Source organism: Aythya ferina (assembly GCF_964211825.1).
Source record: "Aythya ferina genome assembly, chromosome: 4".
NCBI lineage: Eukaryota > Metazoa > Chordata > Aves > Anseriformes > Anatidae > Aythya > Aythya ferina.
The window spans coordinates 19,006,450-19,029,406 of NC_140300.1; the positions used below are offsets into that span (position 1 = coordinate 19,006,450).

Sequence of the window (22,957 nt, forward strand, 5' to 3'; positions counted from 1 at the left end):
CCCCCATGTTGGAGAGGCTCCGTACCGTAGCCAGGAGAGGCTGCCTAGAGAACGGGCAGAGGCTGCACCCATTGACCTTCGAAACCCTTGGTGAGAGCCCGCACTGGAACTTACCACTCCCTTTCCTGACCAGAGAGCTGTAGGGGCCTCTGCTTTCTCTTTCCTCTTTCCTCTGGGCCCTGCCTTTGCAGAACAGGGCAGACACCGTGCTGTGTCTCATGGGCTGAAGACGGGGTAGACAGGGACGCAGGGCTTTGCCTTGCAACCTGCCTTCGAGTTCCTTCAAAAGCTTGAGCAACCATCAAGGAGTGATCTGGAGAGCCTTGCACAGTGGCTCCCCAAGCATGTGTCCCAGCTGGAGGGCAGGGCTGGAAGACAGGGCTGTGGAGCGGTGCTCTGATGGTTGCCTCTTTGCTCTGTACTGTAGCTGCCATCCTGGCAAGGAGAAGAAGGAAATGAGGCTCCGTCAGATAGCAGGTTGCTTCACATGGGGCTGAGCTCCGGATCCGTGGGTCTGGGCAGAGGTCAGAGCCCAGAAGCAGCCCGGCAAATGCCCAGCACCAGGGGCCGGCCAGCCAGGGGGGAGCAGCTCCAGGGTGGCAGGGGGCACAGCTGCCTGGGCTGGCTGCTCACAGCTCTGTCTGTCTTGTTGCAGCTTCCCGGGGCCTGAGCAGCACTGAGGACATCCGAGTACGGAGAAGGCAGACAAGGCCCTCTGTGACTGTGGCACGCTTTGGCAATAAAACTCTGTACATGTACGTGGTCTCACCGCTCGCTGTGTCCTTGGGGAAATCCAACTCAATGTGGCCTCCCCTCTGCAGACAAAGGGTCTTTTTTGTAGGGCCAGGGGGCACGTTGGGGCCTGTGGGGAAAAGCCTGGCAGGATGCACAAATGGATTCTGAAGGAGTTGGTGGACCTAACTGTGAGGCCTCCCAGGATTATCCAGCATATGTCACTGTGATCAGGAGAGGCTGCTGACAAACGGGAGAAAGCAAACGTTGCCCATCCAAATTTGTTTCTCTAAAACTTCCCTGAAAAAGCAACTGCTTGCCACTCCTGTTCCCAACGTGTCCATTTCGTGAGAAGTGCAGAGAACGTATACTACTACTACCTGGATCTTATATCTACGTATACTACTACATGGATCTTACCTTTTTCCCCCAGGTTTCACTAAAGAGCCCTTTGCACCCTTTGCACATTACAGGAACTCATCTTGGGCATCTTTGGAAAACTGCTCTCCAAAGCAGTTCTCAACATACGCTTCTGGGATGGTTTTACTCGGGTGGGCAGCTGAGCTCCACCACAACCGCTCTCTCACTCCCCCTCCTCAAAGAGGAACAGGGAGAAAAGAGGATGCAAAGGGCTTGAGGGTTGAGACAAGGATGGGGAGATTGCTCAATAATGATCGTGACAGGCAAAACAGAGTAGGGAGACAGTGAAAATGCTGGAGACTGTGAGGAGAATGTGTGGCATTGTCATTGAGCCAGGGCAGGGCCACAGGGCCCTGACGTCTCGCTGGAGCACAGCTTACTTACCAGGTAACTGCAGAGCGCATCCTGCATCTGGGGACTGGTGTACAGCCACTGCAGGAGAAACACTCTCCGTGGGCTTGTACAGAGTAGGAATCTCACCCACTCCTATCAAAGCAAACGTCAACCAGTAGGTAGGCCATTCACAAGCCTAAGATTGCTTCCGTCTTTACCTCATGGATGAGGATGGAGTTTGGAAAAATGAAGAAAGAAGTAAGTAGGAGTAAATCAGAAAAAGGAATAAGAAAACCAGGGAATGAAAAAGGGGAAATAGAAAAGAAAGCATAATTAAAGAATGATAAGGAAGAACAATTTTTCTATCAAGGAGGAAAAGAAAAAGGAAAAGGGAAAAAAGAGACAAAAGAAATATTAAAGAAGACAAAGTGGATCAGGGAAAGACGAATGTCAGGCCACTGGGTTTTGCGTAGCTTCATGTGTGTCTTGTTATGCAAATAAACTGTTTTGCATATATAAGAATAACTACAAACATCAGATTAAAAAATAATCTAATACTTCTAATTGAAACTAATTTAATACCACTTTTGAATGAAATCTTGTGTTTATTTAAAAGAAAAGCTTCCCACAGATATAGCTATGACTGTATGACCTCACCTGTGTCTGAGACGGATGTGTCTCTTGGGGATAGCTGGTACAGTCTCCAATGCTTATGTACTCTTCAGCCCCCTTGATGAGCCTAAAAATTAGTTCATATTACAATAATTACATGATTTAGGAGCAGAAGGCTTTCAAATACAGGGTTCCATGAATGGGTCTGATGGCTTGTGCACACACCTACCTCACATGCAGCCCCTTGACCTAGCTGTCTAGGTTTGTTTCCAAACACTCATAAATTAATCTATGAGTAAAGACTGTCTTAACACCCTTTTTGAGTTCTCACATTGAAGGCCTTTGCATGTTTCACTGTTAACTTTATATTTCTTGAAACATACTGTTTTCCCCCTAATTTTAGCATTACTACCATGGAGATTTGATGCACAGAACTATTTATAAAATAGTTAATGAATATTGAATAATTTTCTATCTAAATAATTTAAAAAACAAAGCAGCAGAACTCAAGGTCTGTCTTTGGAATATCTCAAAGAGATTTCTAAGGACAAAAGTAAGCATGGTTATACTTACTCACAGTTTACTAGTAGATTTAAAAGTGTTTCATGCTATACAAGTATGGCGTCTAGTTTCTTTCTAATAGAACTCCCCCCCCCCCAAAAAAAAATAATGCCTTCTCTTTCCTCATCATTATTAAAAATTTTGTCTACTTACAAACTTAGAGCGTTGCTGGGATTTTGGTCATTCTTACTATACTTTATAAAATTATTGTCTACTGTCATGGATTTTTTCCTTGTCTTTTGTTTCTATTATCATTTTTTCTGTGCTTGTCACATTCATTCTATTTGTATTACTATCTATATCACCACTTCCCATTTTTATGGCTCCAAATACAATTCATTATTCATATGAATAATATATATTATTTCTAATTGCTAATTTTATTTTATCACTGAAATGGGATGACATTTAGCCAAATATTTTCTTGATTGTGAAACTCATTTTTTTGGTCCGTGACTGAAATATATGCCTGAATTTAGAAGGCCAGGAGTAAATTTTAAAGAAAACCTCACTCACATCAACAAAAAAAATTACCCATATTTTATCCAAGACAAAGTAAAAGACAAATATAGCTGCCTGTTTTGTACAACATATCCACATTTTGTTGCATCAGAATTCTACAGTCAGGGAAATAAATTTGTAGGTGAAAATATTTAATTGCATGTTAAATACAGTTTCTACTATTCTCAGTGAAAAATATGAAACCAAGTATTAAGAATCATTAGTGGTGTAGGATAATTAAAGTCTATACGTAACTGAGGATTTCTTATCTGCAAGTTTACTGTAGAGAGCTCCTTGGATTTCTAAAACAAATCATTGGGGACTGGACAAATGATATTTACACTCTTTTAATTACCCACTGAGATTAGTGTTTGTGGTCTATGTAAGTAGGTCACAAACATAGCAATGGAAATTAATCGTGCTATAGAACGGCAACAATTCATATGTTTTCTAGTCATAAGTCTGGTAGTGTTTTCAAGATAAGCCTCCTTAAATAATTTATTTTTAAGAAGATCTATTAACAACATTAAAAGGATGCTTAAAAAACAGAACAAAACACCACTCTCAGTGGAAGTCATTTCTCTCTGCATTTATCAATTTTTACTTTGCTGTACAATTGCTACCATTCTAAGAGATACAGAGTCAGCACTCCATCATATATGCTCTCTGCGAAGAATGCATGCCCTTAGCTGATTTTTTTCTTCATTTTCAAGTAGAACAAATGGGACGTATGTCACTAGGAAAGTGTTCCGACCCTATTTTTTATGTCAGCTGTTACGCCAAGTTCAATAGAAATGTGCTGGACATGGGCACACACGTGTAATTCTTTTTTACCGTGCTCCAAACTTCGTTACTTTGCAATGTGCTTGCTGTCAGACAGTTCTTGCAACAGTGCTGGCACAACACAATGCTCTGCAAATGTCAGCAAAGAGCCCTGCCACATGCTGCAGCTTCTGGCAGCCCCCCACCCACCCCCGTTAGGCTCAAAATCACACGATTTTAAGGAATTACCAACTGGCATGGGGTTTTTCTTTCATTATGCCCATTCGTTTTAGTTATTACATTAGTTCCATTTCCACAGTCATAGTTACACTAGTATATCAGCATTTCCCACTTCAGTTGTTTTCAGTGCATTAAAAATTACTCATAAATATTGTTTCATGATCAAATTTGGCATAACTTGCTTTACAGGTCAAGCAAACACATTTTTCTTCCACAGACTAAAAGCAAAATCTGTTTGATCATATTCAAGCCATTCCATTAGTTGAAAAACATTTAGGCTTATTAATTTGGAGACAGCGTGCCAAGTTCTGCTGTTATTTATACCACTGTTAATCCAGAGTAACCCAACTGTATTCAGTAGATTAGTTTGAAGTTATATCTGTTTCTATTTAAAAAAAAAAAAAAAAAAAAAAAAAAAAAAAAAGTCAAAAATTAGCCCCTTTAAGCTTTTAAAAAAAGGGCAGGGGGAGAAAAGGGTGGGAAAGGAGAGGAAAGACACACTCATTAGAAAAACTTGCCTGCTCTTTTCGTGGTCAAAACGAGTTGGGGTATGACGCTTTGTTGCTGTGATACTTGCCCCAGGAAGGACAGCAATTGTAAATGCAATTCCCAGTGATACTTCTGCATTTCCAGTTCAGCTATGAATTTATTTTATTTAAATTATTGAGTAGCAAGAGGAAACTGGTGTCTCAAGGAGTAAGGCTGCCTCTCCTGAGTAAACTAACCTATTTCACATATGGAAGCAGTGATTAACACATGAAGGCAGTTTCTGCACTACGTTCAGACACAAGCCATCTAGATCACAAGAAAACCTCGAAGGTAAGTTTAACTATTCTGAAACCTGGTAACCTCTATCTGGCGCTAAAGGCATTTTACAAGATCAACACCTGCCATCAGGGTGTCTTCTCAGCCACATCTCCTGCTCAAGAATGCAATACCTGAACTTCTGCAATGATGTTTTAGAATACTTTGATCCAGGTCATCTATCTGGGGATCAAACACATCATGCTGGAATAACTCCTCGGTAGGTTTTCAAGGTTGCAAATACTGAAGAGCCGTTCCCAGGGAGGTCTCAGGCCTTTGCACATTACTTAGAGGATTTCAGGGTTCCACAGCTGTACAAATCCTTTAATTAAAATTCCTCTGTGCACATTTTAAGGTAGGCTATGGTGTTCTTGATGTAGATGTGTTGGTTAACTGTTCCTTCCCTCTCCTACTCAAAACCCCATCAGCTTTGACAGGTGATAGTAGCCACCTCTGCTACTGAGCTGCATTTTTTGGCACCTTCCTGAGTGTCTGCATAGTCATACATCTCTTTGACAAGGATATTCCTGCTGCCTTCTGTTTGATAGCCGTGCCACTGACGGATTCCTTCTCCAAAATCCAGCAAGAAAACCCTTCCAACCCAAATGAAGATCAATAGCACCACACCTGAAGTTTTGATAAATACTTTTGATCGACCAATAATGACTAATTGCTTCGGGAGAGCACAGTAACTCTGATGACACTCATTTATCAGACAAGGGAGAAGAGAAACTTGGACCTTTATAGCAAAGTCAGCCATCTCACTTTAGCACCTATATTTTATTTTATACAGAGTAGGTCAGCAAAGAGAGCCCCTCCTACCCTGTTCACATTAATAGGTAAGCCTCTCTGAAGGCTGAGTGAGTAGCATGGATCTCAAAATGCATTTCATGTTCATGCCCATGGGAGAATGATCCTGCTTGGGGGCATACAGAGCTGGTAGCTGCACTTCTCTCAAAACTGAAATGGCTGTGGCTGAGATATGGGCCCTCCTACCATTGTCCCTAACTGGGGGGAACCTTCCCAAAGTAAGGCACAGCTCTCCCTACCTTCTGCTGGAGACGTAGGACCTACCTGCTGCTCCAGCTGGTTCTGCCATGGAGCACAGGACACCCCGCAGCTGCAGTATCCAGGCTGACCTGAGGGTGGAAGTCCTGCAGAAGGAAAAGGGAGGCACAGAGGCAAGTTTCTGAGACGATGAAAACCCAAGAACACTGCCAAGGCCCAAATGTGGTGTTGCTCTGGAGGAAATACCTTGCTGTCCTCTTCCTGAGGCACACAGTAGTTGTGCTTCTGTCCTCTCTCCAGGTGTTAGTGAACCAAAGGCAGTAAATGGGCACAGCTGCTCTCTGTGGGCTGGGGAAATAGCAGGTACAACTCTTCCCTCCCTCAGATGTGTGCTCCATCTTGCCATATGTTAAAGGAACGCTAAGCCTGCAAACTTCTGTGCTGATTGACTGCTTTTGTTATTTCAAGATCTTTTGACCTGACAAGGACATCACATCAGGACTTTCTGTGCTGGCTTCTATAGGCTTCATCTCAACTGACAGTGAATTAAACCTCAGTGTTTTGCTCAGATTCAGGGCTTTGATTTACAGTCTCTGAATTCAAGGTCTGGCCGCTGAAGGCCTTCCTGCATCCATCCTGCCTCTCTACTAGGGGTTAGCAGGGATGGCAGCATGGACCTTGTGTCTGCTCTTAGGTGCCACAGCTCATGTATGGCCTGGTGGATCAATTCCAGCCATCACTGCTCTAGTTCACGCAGTAGTTTATGGCTTCATGCTGAGTGCTAGCTCTGGGACCTAAGGAGCAAATGCACTACACGCTCTGTCTTTCCTGTGCTGCAAAGTGACACCTTATCTCAGAAGGCACGGTGGTCAGAGGGGTGATAATCTTTCAGTTACCACAGAAAAACTGTTCAGGACTGGAGGATCAGAGCACTTGGACACAAGAGGGAATGAGCGATTGTCTCTGCGGTCAGCTCACTGTTAAATTTACCGCTGTCTGCTTACACATCTCCATGTAGCTCCAGAGAGGAAGCCACTTACCTGACACCTGCAAGATTTCATGCTGTGCACAGGCTTGAGTAAAACGCTCTCGATTTCAGGGTGGTGGCCACAGTGGTCGGCAGCCTGCGAGACAAACCTGCTTGGCATCCAAGGGAGAAAAGGCTGCACTGGACCTCTCCCTTTGTGTAGAAACACCATGTCTGAGCTGGCAGGCTGCAGCAGCTGATGCTCCATCTTCATCTGAGCAGGCTCCATGGGGTTTTGAACTGCCACCTGCACTTAGGGAACCCGAATCAGACTTCAGGTGCCGTGGGTTGTTGTCAGCATGGAGGTCAAATGCCTGTAAGAGCAGCGTCTACAGCAGGGATGTAAAGGTATTAAAGGTATACACATACATCACCTACAATGCTGCCTTTTACACCGTGATAATATATTTGCCACTTTTACTTTAAGCAGTAGATGATATGAACTTAACTCGTCCCAAGAGAGTTCTCAAAGCCAGCTCTATATACATAGATATATAGCTCTCTTGTCACCGTTAGCACAAAAGAGCATACTGATGAGTACGTTCAGATCCCAAGACCTGGGTTTTACTTCTAAGGTTGCTGGTTATTATTCTGGCAAATCATCCTGACATTAAGAACACTGCTCCTCAAAGAGCAACTACAAAAGCCCCAGCCTGATCCTTGTTAACACACTGCTGATGTTATACGAAATACAGGGAGGGAAGCAAAACAAATGCATGCATGAACATTCCTGTAATAATTCCTATCTAAATGATAAATAATTAGATAATATTGACTCCCATGGGTTCTTGGTGAGGCACCTGGCCTCACCCGCTGGCTCAGAGCAGCTGTGGTGGTGAGAGGCTGTTGCCTTCCTCACAACCCCTGTGCTCTGCAGAGAGAGAGATGCTAAACACCTGGTTCTTTCTTGGTTTGGTCAACACTGTTATTCTTAATAAACCAGACAGAAAGGGTGACAAAGCCACTTAAAGGACTGAGTGAGAACATAGTCTGTTCCCCTTGTTTGTCTACGCCAGTTTTACCATGGAAATCACCACCTTTTATGTACCTACGGTTAAAGCAAACTGAAGTGATTAGTTCAGTATGTAGGGTCTAGGCCATCAAGGTCCTTGAATATAAACAAATGCCATTTGTTTATGACAGATGAAAAGACAATGAAAACTATCATCCCTGGTGGATCTTTTCAGTACCGTTCTCTTCTCCACGCTTCTGCCTCATAAGCGTGCTGCACATGCATAAATGTGCCAGTATTTGTGCATAATTATTGTCATAAACTTGTGCAATGTGAACTGCCACTACAAAAAGCAGGTTTTACACTGCTCAGCGATAGCCTTTTCCTTACAGTACAACACATCAGGACTGTGCTAGAGGACAGAAGCAGATGTATTTGTTTACACATCTTTGCAGTGGATATGTTAGGAATGTGCACTGGCTTCACTCGCTGCAGTATCTGGAAGTAGATAGGCACATCTTCTCTTCCCAAACACCGCTAAACAAGAAACAACCTATAAATTAAGGGCAGTCAGTGGATGCTCTTTAGGCAGATTAGAAAAGTGGTTAATAGTTGGCAGCTGTTTTTCTGGTTTTGTGACGACTTTTCCTAACATTATGCCTCCTATTCAGAGTTTAAATATGAAAGAGGAAAAGAGAGGAAAGAGGTCTTGGAGGAGAGTGCCTGTTATCATGTTCCTCTGATAAATATTTAAACACCCACCTATCAAGTTACAACTCAGTATTTCTTACTGCAATAGGTTTCTGGCAATACACTTTAAATTACCCATTTTGTAGCTGTCTTCACAAACAAAGCAATTCTGGCCAATGACAGCAATAATTCAAAACAAATGTGTATTTGTTTCCAGTGCAAAGTAACAAATCCGTGCCGTCCTTAGGCCATGGACTTACAATTTCTGGAATTGTTCTCCCAGATTTTTCATTTAGCTTTTTTTTAAAAAAAAATAAAAAAAAAAAAGATTTTTACTCTGCTTAGGTACATTTATTCCTACATAGCACAGTTTTAACTATGGTCTGGGAAGAAAAAAGCCATGTAGCCTTTGTGTGGCTCAGTTTCCCATTCTGCAAAGTGCGAATTGCAAAACTGAACTGTGCTCGAAAGATAAATTATAAGCTTAAGTAATTCATGCAGAGTAATCCATCAATATCAACGTGAAAAAGGGAAACTGGGTGCCAGCGCTACATGCTCCACATTGTTATTAAAATTAGATTTCTATTCTCTTATTAATTGTTGTGCTTATTCAGATAGCACCTGTGGTAGAAGAACACCTCTGTCCCACTGCTCAGTATATAAATGCTTTACAAAAAGCCCTTCCAGAGCTGTTGCTGATGGTCATTTGGTGCAAGGAGTAGTGTGGTGCTCGTGGTGCTCCTCGGTCTCTGCCACCAGCTCCCACCAGCCTTTCCCAAGAAATTCCTTTCTTCTTTCCCACTCCCCTACCTTTACTGCAGCTCTCCATATATTTTACTGTTGCTGTAGTTTTTCCAGAGACCACTTGTTAAGCTTCCTGTGACACTGTTCTTACAGTGCCTGCTCATCCACTTACCAAGAGAACATGCACGACCACAGCTGAGAAGTCAATGTGAAGGATGCAAACATTTGTTTTGAATACAACCCTGCTCAGGTACAGTGTGAGGCGGCTAAGGCAAAAGTAAATTCCCTCTATTCTTTATTCTGATATGGAAAAGTTTAGAGAACGAGAGTGATACACAGGAGAGAGCTATGATAAATTATCTTTAAGTTTGCACTCTCGCTCTGCATGCTGCATAGCCCTCAGGAGCATAAGTTAATGTTCCAGTAAGATGAAAAAGAGATAGAGTTTTGGGAGCTGGTGCCACCTATATACACACTGAATATCAATGTCATTTATTTCACCTGACATGCTTACACAAATATGTTAAACTTCAAGAAAATTAGCTTTTCATCTTACTCTAGAAAGCTGAATTTGAGCTTTGGAAAGAAACCACAGAGCAATTCTTTATTTGTTAGAAAGCTAGCTGCTTTCTAAAATAAGGTGCTTCTGAGAATAGATGCATTGATCAACGTTGTTTTGATCAGAGGGGCCAAGGGCTTTGGTTTTGGCATGGCTTTTCAGTTCGTATTTGTTCTTTTGTTTTTTTCTCAGCTTGTTTTCCTGACTCCTTTCCCTTCCCATATAGGTTTTTTGGTTTGCTTTTGTTTTTTCCTGATGAGAAATCCCATCAGGACCTGGACCCTGTGCACCAGGCCCAGCCCATGGCAGCGGTGACAGTGCTAACCTTTGGCCAGGGCAGCTGCTGAACGTGGCACTGAGGATGTGCAGTGTGGGGCTTTGGGCTCAGTCTTGGATCACAGCTTCAGGTGGAAGCAGGATCTGGTCCGTAGCTCTTTCAGAACCAGAATTTTGTCTCCACTCTGAACGCAGCCCACAAAAGCCAGCAAACACTAGCTGCCTTGCATTCTTCACATGCCTTGATCATCTCCGCAGCCTTATTCTCAGTCCCCCAGCCACCCAGTCCCCATCCAGTTGGCATTTTTCAATCCAAGCACTCGTGTTCTCAGAAGCAGGTGAGGTGCAAGATTAAACAATCATTTTACAACCACCTTTCAAATACCTGCCAGAGATTTCTTCAATTAAGTTAATCCTCCTCTCTCCCCCTCTCACACAAACACTTTGAAAGTAAATTCTGTAATTAGTCGCCCAAATCCTCTAATCCCACCTGTCGTGCTTCCAATCCTGGCAGATGGTTCGGTGGGGACAGCGTGTGCCTGCAGCCCCGCTCCCACAGCCCTTGGCAGCCCTGGCTCTCCCTGGCAGGGCTGTGAGGCCGGCCACGGGCAGCAGGATGAACCCAAATCCTTGTGATGCTGGGGCTGCTGCGGTTTGCAACAAGGGGTGATGCTTGTAGAGGTACAGCTTGTCCTGGAGGGCTGCCACCTGGTTCCGCAGCCTCCAGAGAGAGAGGAACTCTGCTTTGGAAAAGCGTGTGGCTTGGTCCCCAGGTCCCAGTTTTGTCCAAATCTCCCCTTGCTCGGTAACAGAAATAGGGCCAAAACCCATCGGTGGTGAAAGCTGCTGCGTGGATGTGGTTTGACACAGCCCACATCACAGTATCAGGACATGTAACTGCCCGGAAAATCAAAGCAGACCTTCCCTGGGCATGACGGAGGGGAGCTGATCAGATGGCTGTCTTCAGATGTGAAACAGTTAATACTAAGTGTTCATAATTAGACTTCCTATTAGCTCTCAATTAAGGTGAACGGGGGAATGTTCACACCTCTCTCAGTGCTATTATTTCAGCCTTGCTGGCTGGCAGACTCAACAAGACAGCAATGCATCCTTGTCAGAGGGACCAGCTGTCCCTGCTTAGGTGAAAGAGTCCCTTTTTTGTCATTCTGTCCCATTAAAATAATTCATCAACTCCAGTGTATTTTAGTAGGGGCTAATGGTGCGACCCTGTTTTCCCTTCAAACGTCCCTACTAATTACTTCTATATATTGCTGTCTTTGTTAGACTGTAAAATAATTAACAAATTTCCTTTTTCCTGAAACAAACAAACAAACAAAAAAATCCACAGTGAACATCACCATTTCTAACACAAACCTTTCCTGGAGGTGGTAAATTGCCGCTGGATTATTTTGTCTCTCCAAACACATTGCAACTAATTGCTTTTTGGGCAGATGTCTGTCACCACCCTCTGCTGGACGGAGTCCAGACAATCTAATCCTATATCACGGACGGTGCTGTGAGCAGACTGCCTCCATGTTTTAGGATCGCAGGTAAAGAAGCAAATAGGAAGGTTAGGAATCAGAAACTGTACAGAAAGGTTCAGCACCTTATATTGAAAATATCGCACAGCACAGAATAGAATAGAATAGTTCAGTTTTAAGGGACCTACAGAGATCAACTGCCTGACCAGAAGGTAAAGCGTATTAACTAGGGCATTATCCAAATGCCTCTTGAACACTGGCAGGCACGGGGCATGAGCCTCCTCTCTAGGAAGCTTGTTCCAGTGTTTGGCCACCCTCATGGTAAAGAAACGTTTTCTAATGTTCAGCCTGATCCTCCTCTGGCACAGATTTGTGCCTAAATATATCTTAAGGTGTAGAACAAAGTAAAATAGGTAATTTGTGGAAAGGTACACCATGCTAGCAAATCAGACTGTATGAAGGATTTTCAGATTTTCAGATCATTGAACTTGTTTTTAGAAGACAGCAAGCTAAATTTGAAGGGACAACTTCTTTTCTGTGTCCACTTAAGAGTCGTTTCCAACAAAAAGAAATCCCCACTGGTCACTTTGAAGAGCACGTACGCTATTTCAAGGCTTGTGGTTACCTGGTGCCAAGTGTCTGCCACAAAGCACAGGCTGAATCTGTCAGATCCCACAAAGGACCTACATCTTGAAGTGTCATTAAATACGTGTAGTGTGGTCTTTAACTACGCTACAAAAAATCAAAGCCAACGTGTTTTCAGTCCTCATTACTAGAACTTCCTATCCCTAATGCCGAAATGATTGAAATGCAAGTCAATGAAATCAATATTAAGATGTGTTACGCATAGATATTTTCCTCACTCTCCTCTCTTGGAAAGTGCCTTTCTCAAACATAAAGACCTGGAAGATATGACCCAGGGGATATTTCCACCAGGTCAGGAGTTTCAAGCAGATACACACTAAAAGAAGGAAGCAGAACTGGTTTCCTTAGCACAGGCAGCAAAAATCATTGTTGGACAAGTGTCACAGCTTTACGTGGCCTTCCCATTGATAACTGATAAAAGCAGAACAAACATCAAGGGGCACAAGACTCACAGGGACTGGATTTGCTTTGACTGAACAGCAAGCTTTCCCTCAAGCCATCTTTTCTCATAAGGTACCAGTTTCCTGCCTCTAGCAGAGAGGATGCCGAACGAGACATGGCTGGGTTTCCAGCTGATTTCCTCACATCCCATATGTTTCTCGGCAAGAGGGAAGAGCTGGCTCATTATTCAGAAAATCAAAAGATGCCCAGATTCATCAGTCAGTTCCTCATGAAAGGCTTTACCATCTCTGCTACTAAGGGGGTTCAGCTCCAGCGTGATTCTTAGGCTCATTTCAAGGGGTTTGTTCCCTCTTCCTTTCTTTCCCTTAATTTCAAACGAGTGAGTTCAGTCAGCTTGTTAACAGTAAGGCAATAGATTTACACCTGTGAGAGGACTCTGAGATTTACCTTTCACATGACCTTGTGCCATACCGCTGTGAGTCTGATGCTAAGAAACTTTGGTGTGAAACTATGCAACTAAGACATGCTCAGTGAGCAAGAACCTGCTTTTCACTTAGATAAAATTTCACGGAGGCTCACATCAAACTAAGGGTATATCAAGCGTAATAGCTAAAATTGCTCAAGTTAAAATATCTCAAGTGGTACAAAATCACGAGGATTATACAAAAAAACCTGAAATTTGCAATGAACTTTCCCGAGCGAATCACACATGTACAAGTTATGGTAAGAAATTTTTCCTGGCATAATTAATTTGTGTTCATCTCCAAACCATTTCTTCCTAGAAATTACTGATGCAAATGTGCATGTCTAGTTATGCAAGCACAGACACATGCAAATATATATTATTTGGACATGTTCTTTGTTACCACAACATGTGCTGCTGATGAGAATTAGTTATTTTCTTGTGTTTTACATTTTCAGGATCCCAAAGGACTTTCCAAGACTGACATTGGTCCCAGAGATGCTGACCTTGCTCTCACGAAAGCAAGAGAAGATTCCCCACTGTCCTTCTGGGTAAGAAAATGGGCAGGTACTTTGCATTTTGCCTGATGATATTCAACTCGTACATAGCATTGGTTACTCTAATCTTTTTTTACAGGGAAAGTAATACTGCTGGGGGCTGGAGATTTTCTACGTTTTTAGTGAAATGCCAGGGAATCTTTACCTTCCACCTGGACGGCCACCAGAGACAAACAGAAAGGACCTTGGGTTTAATGTCTCATCTAAAGGATATTATAATGTGTTGGCCTCATTATTCACAGCAGAAAAGGCCTTTGTCATGGTCAGATGGCTTTAATGTGTTTCGTATGCTACATAAATTCAAACTTGATGGCTCATTTATTTGTTGGATTGCAGCGTTATTCAACCTAAATGAAGCCTTGGTATTTACTAATAATTTGGGCTCTGGCTCTTGTTTATTTAGGTAAGCACTGTCCACTGTCTCCTCTGTTGTCTGTATTAAGGTGGAACTCTACCGATTCAAGGAATATTATAGAGGGGGCCACAAAAAATGCAGAGAAAATAGCATTTCATTTGTGGACAATTATTTATCCAAGCCTTGAAAGATTAGTATTCCAATATTGCAGTTTCTGACATCAATTTTCTCAGGGTCAGAAACAACTTCTCAGACTTCAACTAAGCCTCAAAATACCCCCATGAGGAAGTGAGTCATTGTTATCATCACTTTGAAAAAGGGCAAACTGGAGGTAGAAGGGGGTTACGCAGCTTATTCTATGTCAAAAAAAAAAAAGACACCAACTAAAATGCATCCAGAATCCAAATCTGCCTTTTAATGTTACGGCCATATTTCCTGTTGTGATGCGACAATGTTCTTAGATAAAACTACGTGCAGCAATTTTCAAACTATGTAATCACACCAAATCTAAAAAAAATCAGAACACAAAGATTCTCTTTTATTGTCTGAAAATAAGAATATATGGCTATAAAAATAGAAAAGTGTAACTAGTCGATTACTTATAATGTATAGCCTTTATTCTATCTTATATAAAGACTTGCCTTCTAATGTGATTTTTTTAATCTGCATTTTTTATTGAAATTCTAGCTGAACTCCTCCTCCCCTCAGCTGATTTTAAAATCTGCCCCCAGATGGATATTGTGAGAGCAATCTTGAAATTCAAAATTATCCATTAAATCAAAACAAAATTAAGAATCCATCCTATATCTGGATAGAAAGATGAGCATATATCCTTAACCATGGCAAGATACTCATCCTGGCTGCAGAAACATGCAACTGGATTTTAATGAACTGAATAACCACAAGAACACAAACTGATGTATAGTTTCAGAGTAGGACAGGATCATGACTAATTCACTGGTAAGAACTATGTACATATCACATAAATACCAAACATTCATTTATGGCACTAATTACACTTTAAAATTGTTTACACGGACCCCAAATTTTCCCCTTTCCCTGTTAATACAAATAGGGAGTAACTTTAGAAAGGCACCTGCCGCATCTCTAGCCAGCTAATAATTTGCCACTCTACCAAATACATTTTAAGGGATATATTAAGCGATTAGGAGTCTGCTTGGACAAATCAAATGGACTTTTGGATTTGTAACCAAAACTGTGCTGATAACACAATGATGTTTTTTGACTGTTGCTGAGCGGTGTTCTCACAGCATCAAGGGCTTCTCTGTTTCTCTCTGTGTGCCCCAGTGAGGAGGCGAGGGTGGGCAGGAGGCTGCGAGGGGATACACTGGGACAGCTGACCTGGAGTGACCAAGGGGATGTTCCATGCTACATGACACCACGCTCAGCAGTAAAACTTTGGGGAGTTTTCATGCATAAGGGCCTAGCATCATGTAGGCCTATGCAAGTTATAAAAAGCTACAAAAAGTGGTAGATCTTTTGAATATATTTAAAACTGAAATGAAAGCATGTATCTCATATGCTTTATTTTGTTGTAGTTTTGTTGTCTATAGTACGTGCCAGAAGTAGAAATGGATTCTGAAGTGAACAAGAGATTAGGAGAATATCTGGCACTTTATGGTGGGTAGATATTTTCTGCCATGCCCACGCCAAATCTTTTCCAATGAAACCACTACATATTGTTTGCCAGTGGTCCAGCTTTATGCACCATGAGCATGAAGCACGGTTGGAGACTGGGACCTGGCTAAGGTGCAGCTCTGTCTCTGCTCCAGGATCAGATGTTTCATAACCAGCACGGCAGAACTTCCACTAGAATAGTTCAGGCTCACTCCTGTTAACAAAGTTCAGTAATCCCCTAATAAAAACATCCAATCTGTATCTGGCTTCTACAATGCACTTCATAACCTTATAATCCTCAGTTTTAATAACATCTGCAGGCTTTGAGAATAAAGCCTTGCAAGTGACAAAACAGAGGATAGCTCATAGGAGGAAAACCTGGGAGCTGGAGATGGAAGGTAAGTTTGTAACAAAATAAAAAAGGACAGCTTCAAAAAAAAAAAAAAAAAAAAAAAAAGTTTTTTTTTCCTTGCATCTGTTAGAGCAGTTTCTAATGCATCTGAAGAATTGCTTCCCCTTCAACAGGGCCACAGTGAAATACTTGCTATATTCTTACTCATTTATTACAGGCATCCTAACGCTGAGAGTAGGAACAACATCCAATCCAAGGATTTCTCCATGTGCTCTAGAAAACAGCTGGTTATCCTATTTAACTGGAACTGAAAGACTCCACGTTCATAAAGCAGCCCAGCAGGAGCCTTATTTTGTACAAATGTGTGCCATCTTCCTGGGGGAAATCTGCACCAGTATTCCTCATTATAGCTAATGGAATACTATTAAGAACTCCATGCCCTGCAAGTTGAAAACCTTCCTGAAAGCAGGTGGCATTCTCAGTCTTGTTTATTAATGCATACATTGGAGCTGGTAAAAATGTATTCCCTTTGTGTGCTTTGCCTTATACCAGCTCTGTTTTTCTAGACCTGAACATGCGGCTTCAGAGATGCTCGAATCCCTTGCACTGCTGGGCTGGAACTAACGGGACCCACCTGGCTGAAACAGAATCAGCAGAACCACCTCACGTCTCTGCAGAGATCCCCAACTCTGGCAGCATTTGGGGAACCTGGTCCTTTTGCACAGTTTGGAGAAGGAAAAAGAAAGAAAATAAAAATAAACAGTACTGAGAGCACCTTCAGATGGAAGGGACCATTCTTGCATGCTTCCCCCAAGCATGGCCTCTGTCTTTAATTATTTGCTAAACTGGGAAGTAGTCTTCCTGGGGAGGAATTCAGGTGCAAATATTTACTTCAGAGTGGGCAAAATATTTATGTTGGAATTCTGCAGGTGGGTCAATTAGAAACTTAGGTGCTTCTATTTATTTTTTCTAAAAATGGTTCACCCATTCTGTGGCCCATTAGACAGTTTAAGAAAACAATCTTAATGACTTACACCGAAATGTCAAAATGATTTTAAACAAGGTAACAAAACTCTTGTGTTCATAATCCCTGAACATCTGATCTCAGAAAACATTCTCCACAGGAGAACTTAAATATGTGCACAGGCTTATGAAAGCCACATGAAACTAAGAGATGTTAAGGTCAGATGAGGGACCTGGAACCTCTGAAACTTCAGAATGTAAATAGGATTTAGGATCCTGTGTTTTCACTGAGACAACAGAAGTGGATATAATTAACACACACTGTTAAACTTCATTAGTCTCCCAGGGTTTCAGTTATGCTTACAAAATCAACCCATTAGAATAAATATGGCTAAAAAAGTGGGGAGCCACCTGAGCATGGAAGCAATTTTTACTGTACAGAAAAATGTAAGCTTTTTAAAAAAAAGTTCCCCTACTAGTATCAAAAATATAAATGCGATGGTATTACCACAAACTGTTTCAAAAGCACTCAAGTGTTCAGGCCCTGATCTACCTAATAGAAGTTTCAAAGGAAATGGTTATCCAACAGTACACCATACTGTTCTGTTTTGCTCTTTCTTTAATAGCAACATACCACAAGGTCTGTGGTGAAATGCCTGCTTTGAAAAAGCCTCCAGGAGCTCAGCCTGCTCCCCTGTACCTTGTAGCAGTCATGGAGCAGGAACCTCCTCAGGAGCCTGCTGGGTGCTGCTGAGCTCTGACTTTCTCCTAGCCCAGAGCTGCTGGCCACTGCCTGCCCCTGTCCCATATCAAAGCCAGGTGGGCTTTGTCTTCATAAAACATGATTGCCTTCAGCTTCTGCTGAGCTCTACTTTGCCCCTGTGCAAAGCAGAGCCTTTGGCTCCTGCAGCAGGTGGCAGTAATTTAAATCCTATTGGGAGGCTTCTTGTTCGTGGCATGGGAACAACCAGGATCCTCCTGAGTCTAGAAATAAATCCTTATTTTTTCTCTTTATCTAGAAACTTGACATGCACATGCGATTCTACATTAAGATACAAACTTGGGAGTGGACACAGCTGCCCTGTTTGTGGTGGGTTGTGCCTTACTGGCAGCTGTAAGAAGGTGGTGAGGAACGTGGACAAGCTGGGGGCTTTTACCCGCAGGTGCTGCTTACAGGAAATGAGAAGATGAAAAATGTAAGCCTGTGGAAAAGTACTTAGTCTAGTTAGCATGAATTAACCCCATCTCTCCTTCCAAAGCTGATGTAACATTAAGATACAACAGGTCAGTTCGATGGTTTTGGCAGAAGGGAGATAGCAATGTGAGGACGTGTGCACAAAAGGTGGCTTTGCATGAGCTGTGGATGCCTGAGGGTTCAAACACCACTCGGTATCAGGCAGCGCTTCAAAGACACTACATAATAATATAACAATGATAACGCAAGTATGTTGTGATAGGGCCAGTGAATGATTTTGGTTCCTGTGAACTCTGAAGATCCAGGGAGGATACAAAAAGCGCAATTCAGAAGTCACAGCCACAGAAAAACCCTTAAAAGAAACACACTTTTTGTATTCACCTGAGAGCCAAAAAGGGAAATAAGTAAAAGATATCAGGAAATGTATTTATTTATTTATTTTCTATAATAAGAGAATAACAAGCATTGCATGTAGAGAAGATGTAGAAGTGAATTTTAACTTCAGCAACTACCTCACACAACATTCTTGCACACAAGCTAGGGGATAAACTGGTCTTGCTCCCAGTGCTACAAAGCAGGTGCTGGGACGATGGGAACTCTGCTCCCAGCCTGGTGACTTGTCAGCACCCAGTGGGGAGGACAGCCTGCCTCGGATGCACACGTTTGTCTTTGATTCGGCTTTATTCAACCCTTCTGTTAATGACTTGGATGACAGAACAAAAAAGTAAACTGATTAAATTCACAGCTGATACCAGGCTGGAAGGGCTGTAAATACACTGTAGGGAAGGATTAGAATTCAAAATGTTCGTGACAAGCTGGAGAAACAATAAGGGGCGGGGGGAATGAAATAAAAAGGAGGTTAACTCAATTAGAACAAAGGTAAAATCCCATACTTGGCAGGAATAGCAACCAAAGAAATGCAAAATGGAAACAATTGCACAGACAGCAGTTCTGCAGGAAAGGATCAGGCAAAAGCCTCGTTATGGCGTGGAGAGTAACAGAGCCTGTGGGACAAGTGCACAGTCCTTCCTGGCTGCCGGGGGTGCTGAGGTGTTTGTGCACCTCGCTCCCAGAAAGAGGTGTGTGCTCCATGGGCACACGTGGCACACAGTACAGGAGCCTGGAAAAGCTAGGAGGAAAGCTTAAAAGGATTGGGACTGTTTGACCAGCTCCTGAGGATGGGGACAAGCCCAGGCCAGGGCTGGGCCCCTTCCTGCAGGGAAGGACTGGGCTCCCCATTTTGGCCCTGGGAAGCACTCAGGGCCTGCAGGCCTCACACCTGCCTCCTGCTCGGGTAGGGGGCCTCCAGCTCCAAGAGGGACCTGGCAGCTGTTGGTACCCTCAAACCAAGCTCTCCTTAACACAATAGCAAGATAGAAGGATCTGAAAGTCATGGTCTCCTCACCCATGATGATCATTAGCTTTCTGAGATGCTTTACTGTCATCCCTTGCCATGGCACAGGGATCATTTAACTGCTTGTATGCAGCTGCTGCTTGCATGGCTGACCTGCTGGCCCAGCTGCCCTGTGGCTCCCGAGCTTTGACTGGAAGCCGCACACAGACCTGAAGTTGTGCAAACATTCACGTGTTGTGCAATGTGCACTTTGAATCCAAAAAAAAAAAAAAGAAAAAAATCAAGCTCTTTCCATACATGGCCAATGGCCACTGAGCTGGAGGGCAGCCTTGCATTCATTCCTTCCTCTCCTCTCAAAGAACAAAACCTTCCTCAGGTTAATGCTATGCAGCAGAAAGGATAACTGTGTAATAAAGGGTCAGGGAATGAATACAAACACTAATAATAACCTAAGTTACCTAATAGTTGGGTTCCATCCCTAATTTTTATGTTACATATTAATATTTTATATCCACATGAGGAGATGAAATTCTGTTAAATTAGGTTGACAAAACTAGAATGGGTTTCTGAGTGCAGCTTTGTCAAAAAGCTTACTTACAGTTCCTTTACAGCTCCTCTCACTCTCATAAAATGATTTCTTCTCAAGCTATTAAAGAGGAAGAATTTCAAGAGTTTTTCAAATTGGCTGATGGAAACTAGTTTGACAGTTGCACGATCCTCCATTTTCAAGAGAAATTAGTCCCTGCAGAGAACAGTGTTGTTTCCCTTTTGTGTATTTATTTAACTTGATTTTTTGTATGGGTAATGCCCTGAAAAGTTGGAAATGCACATAGCTCTTTTGCAAGAAGATTATAAATGGATGCTTATCTCAGGCACTAAATATCTTTATTTCTTTAAATAGAACCACCAAGACGAGGAATAGGAATAAACAGGAAGAGAAAGCCTCCACCAGTGGCAGATTGCCCCTGTGCTAGAGCAAGTTTTCTCATTCTCCTGTCATTTTCTTTTCACCTTACAGCGATTGCAAAATGAGTTTCTCCACCTTGGTTTCTGCAGGAGGAGGTGCTGCTAGCACCCCAGCGCCAGCCCTGTACTGCAAGACATGGGCAAAAACTGCTCACTGACACCCTGATGGTGTTTCTCTTTAAATCCTAGCTCGTCACCACTGCTTGTAGTTCCACAGATGCTAAATAACACTGCAGGCTTACCTGCAGACCTGTAGGCAGGTGCCCAGGCACAGCAGACACCGTGCAGAGCTGGTGATGTGCTTGCAGGAAATTGCTGCGCAGGGCATGTACGATACTATGCCATAGACAATGCATGGAAAATCTGGTGCCCTGCAGTCACTCTACAGCGAGCACGAAACTCCTGCACAGGTGGATTCAGACTGCTGCCTGATGACCCCCCAGCCTCCCTGGCTCCCAGGCTGGGACCATGACTCAGAAATGGCAGAGAGCGCCCCGAACCGAAGGAGCACATTAGGTTTCCAATGATCTTGGCTCTGCTTCCCTCAGTATACAAACAGCCCCTGCTTTTAGCGGCTCCAGCCTCAGCCATATGTGGAGAAGAGCAGTCAGCTCCATTACCTGCAGCCGAAGACGTAAGGCCTGCCTGCCCTGGGTGTCACTTTTATGGAGAGCCACCCTGCCGTAAACCCGCGGAGAGCAGAGCCGAGCTGCAGACAGAAGCAGGCCACTGCTCGCTCCGACGGGCGCTCTCCCACGCAGCGCTCCTGCGTCACGTTGAGTCGACACCGGGCGAGTCAAATGATGTCAGGTCACGCAGCGACGTGGTGCAACGGGACAGAGTCAGCCCCAAACCAAGCGACCAGCCCAAGGAGGTCACGGCATGGACTGAGATGTCGGTTTGTGTTGGGAGTGCGAGTCCCTCCGGCCATCAGGAGGTGACTGGGACAGGGGAACGAAATCCTGGGCCCTGAGGAACACAGGCAAAGGCTCTGCCCTTGTGTGGAGCTTACAGCCTGGTGAATAACGGCGCTGGCTTGTTTGGGTGGCTCTGGCTTGCAGAGCCCAGGAGATTCTAGGACATGGCCTGAAATTCAGTATACCACACGCCCTGTACACCGGGGCTTTAAAAAGAGAAGTTTATTTTTTAAACAGTGCACGGTCAGGTCATGGGGGCTTTCCTCCCACTGCCTGCTGCCTGCTGTAAGGGCCATTAGCCCATTATTCGTCACCACTTCTCAAATAGAAAACTAAAACATGAGCAGTGGGTTACAACAGGCTTTAATGCTCCACCTGGTTAGTGCTTAGTACTTGCAGCGTTCAGAGCCGGAATGAATGCCAACCACCCTGGCAATTGCATTTCTTGTAGTTATCAGTCCTTCTCCTCTTTAAAATACATCTTTCTGACAGCAGCCCACAGCTACTCTTTCCTTTGCGTTCTCTGAAGTGCAGAGCACTACAAATACATCATTTAGCTTTGCTGCAGTCCTCTCTGTCCCTTTGATCATCTCCTTTACACCCGTCTGCATTTCTGCTTGGCTCCCGCATGTGCAGTACATCAAAGAAGAGCTTTGCAGCAAGTACCCTGGGCTTTTCAGGGCTCCTGTTTTTTTTTAGGGACAGAATCCCAGCTGGTGTAAAACAGCACAAATGGCACTCAAGTCAGCAGCATTACTGCATGTAAAGCAGCCACACTTCTGCCCCGAGTTCCTGCTGTAAAATGCATTAGCACTTTGTGAGTGTGCATTTCCCCAGCTTGGAGGCTGCCAGGGATGAACCTGGGGAAAGGCAGGGCAGGAGGAGGCGCTGGCTCAGCCCCTCCATGGTTCTCATCAACGCAGGGATGTGAAAAGCTCATAAATACCCCAAAGAAAGGAACCATCAGTTGTCCCATTTCATCAAGTAGGAACAGGAGCCCAGGGTTAAAGTTCAATATCGCAATATCCCAAGCAGAATTACCTGACCCCGTATTTCCAGCGCCTGGCAAATGAGGCAAGCAGGAGGCACTCCTTCAGCTCTCCTTGCCCTCACACCAAAAAAAAAAAAAAATCATCTTGCAGCTAACTGAGTATCTTGGGTGTGATCTAGCGTGCGATACCCATAGGATAACACACACATTTTTACCATTCCAGAAGCTGACAGACACATTCCTCTCCCAGCTGGCAGAAGACACAAATTGGGGGAAAAAAGGCTTTTCCTTACAATTTTCTTACGTTGAGAATTGTTCCCGAGTTACATGAGCTACTCCTCTCTCCCTGCACAAATCCCAGCCTGCTAAACTGCCCCTGTGGTGGCTGCATCCACGCTCCAGGCACAGCGCTGCACTAAATGTACCTCAACCTCTGAGAGTTCAGGTTGTGCCTTCC

General features: G+C 43.6%; 1 protein-coding gene and 1 long non-coding RNA gene across 4 annotated transcripts; one reads left to right on the forward strand and one right to left on the reverse strand.

The window, feature by feature from the left end:
- Nucleotides 1–731: 731 nt before the first annotated feature.
- On the reverse strand, nucleotides 732–7,907 carry LOC311436740 (uncharacterized protein). Of its 3 annotated transcripts, XM_084519205.1 has the most exons (5): nucleotides 7,014–7,907; nucleotides 6,040–6,119; nucleotides 2,143–2,224; nucleotides 1,537–1,584; nucleotides 732–975 (listed from the first exon to the last, which is right to left on the reverse strand). In XM_084519205.1, the coding sequence occupies exons 1-5, from the start codon at nucleotides 7,227–7,229 to the stop codon at nucleotides 940–942; spliced, it is 462 nt and encodes a 153-aa protein (XP_084375331.1). In that variant the 5' UTR covers nucleotides 7,230–7,907; the 3' UTR covers nucleotides 732–939. The 3 variants fall into 3 exon arrangements, with proteins under 3 accessions (XP_084375331.1, XP_084375333.1, XP_084375332.1); XM_084519207.1 differs by lacking the exon at nucleotides 1,537–1,584 and having other exon boundaries at nucleotides 732–972; XM_084519206.1 differs by lacking the exon at nucleotides 1,537–1,584.
- A 5,292-nt stretch (nucleotides 7,908–13,199) lies between these two features.
- Nucleotides 13,200–16,928, forward strand: LOC311435465. Its single transcript, XR_014692138.1, has 3 exons — nucleotides 13,200–13,472; nucleotides 13,671–13,763; nucleotides 16,681–16,928. It is a non-coding gene; the product is annotated as an uncharacterized lncRNA (long non-coding RNA).
- The last annotated feature ends 6,029 nt before the right edge of the window (nucleotides 16,929–22,957 follow it).

Coding starts and splice junctions, on each gene's coding strand:
- LOC311436740 (XM_084519205.1), bottom strand. CDS start 7,229: ATGGAGCCTGCTCAGATGAAGATGGAGCATCAGCTGCTGCAGCCTGCC. Junction 1,585..2,142: donor CACATCCGTCTCAGACACAG/GTGAGGTCATAC, acceptor TTTCTCCTGCAG/TGGCTGTACACCAGTCCCCA. Junction 976..1,536: donor ATGCGCTCTGCAGTTACCTG/GTAAGTAAGCTG, acceptor CCCGTTTGTCAG/CAGCCTCTCCTGATCACAGT.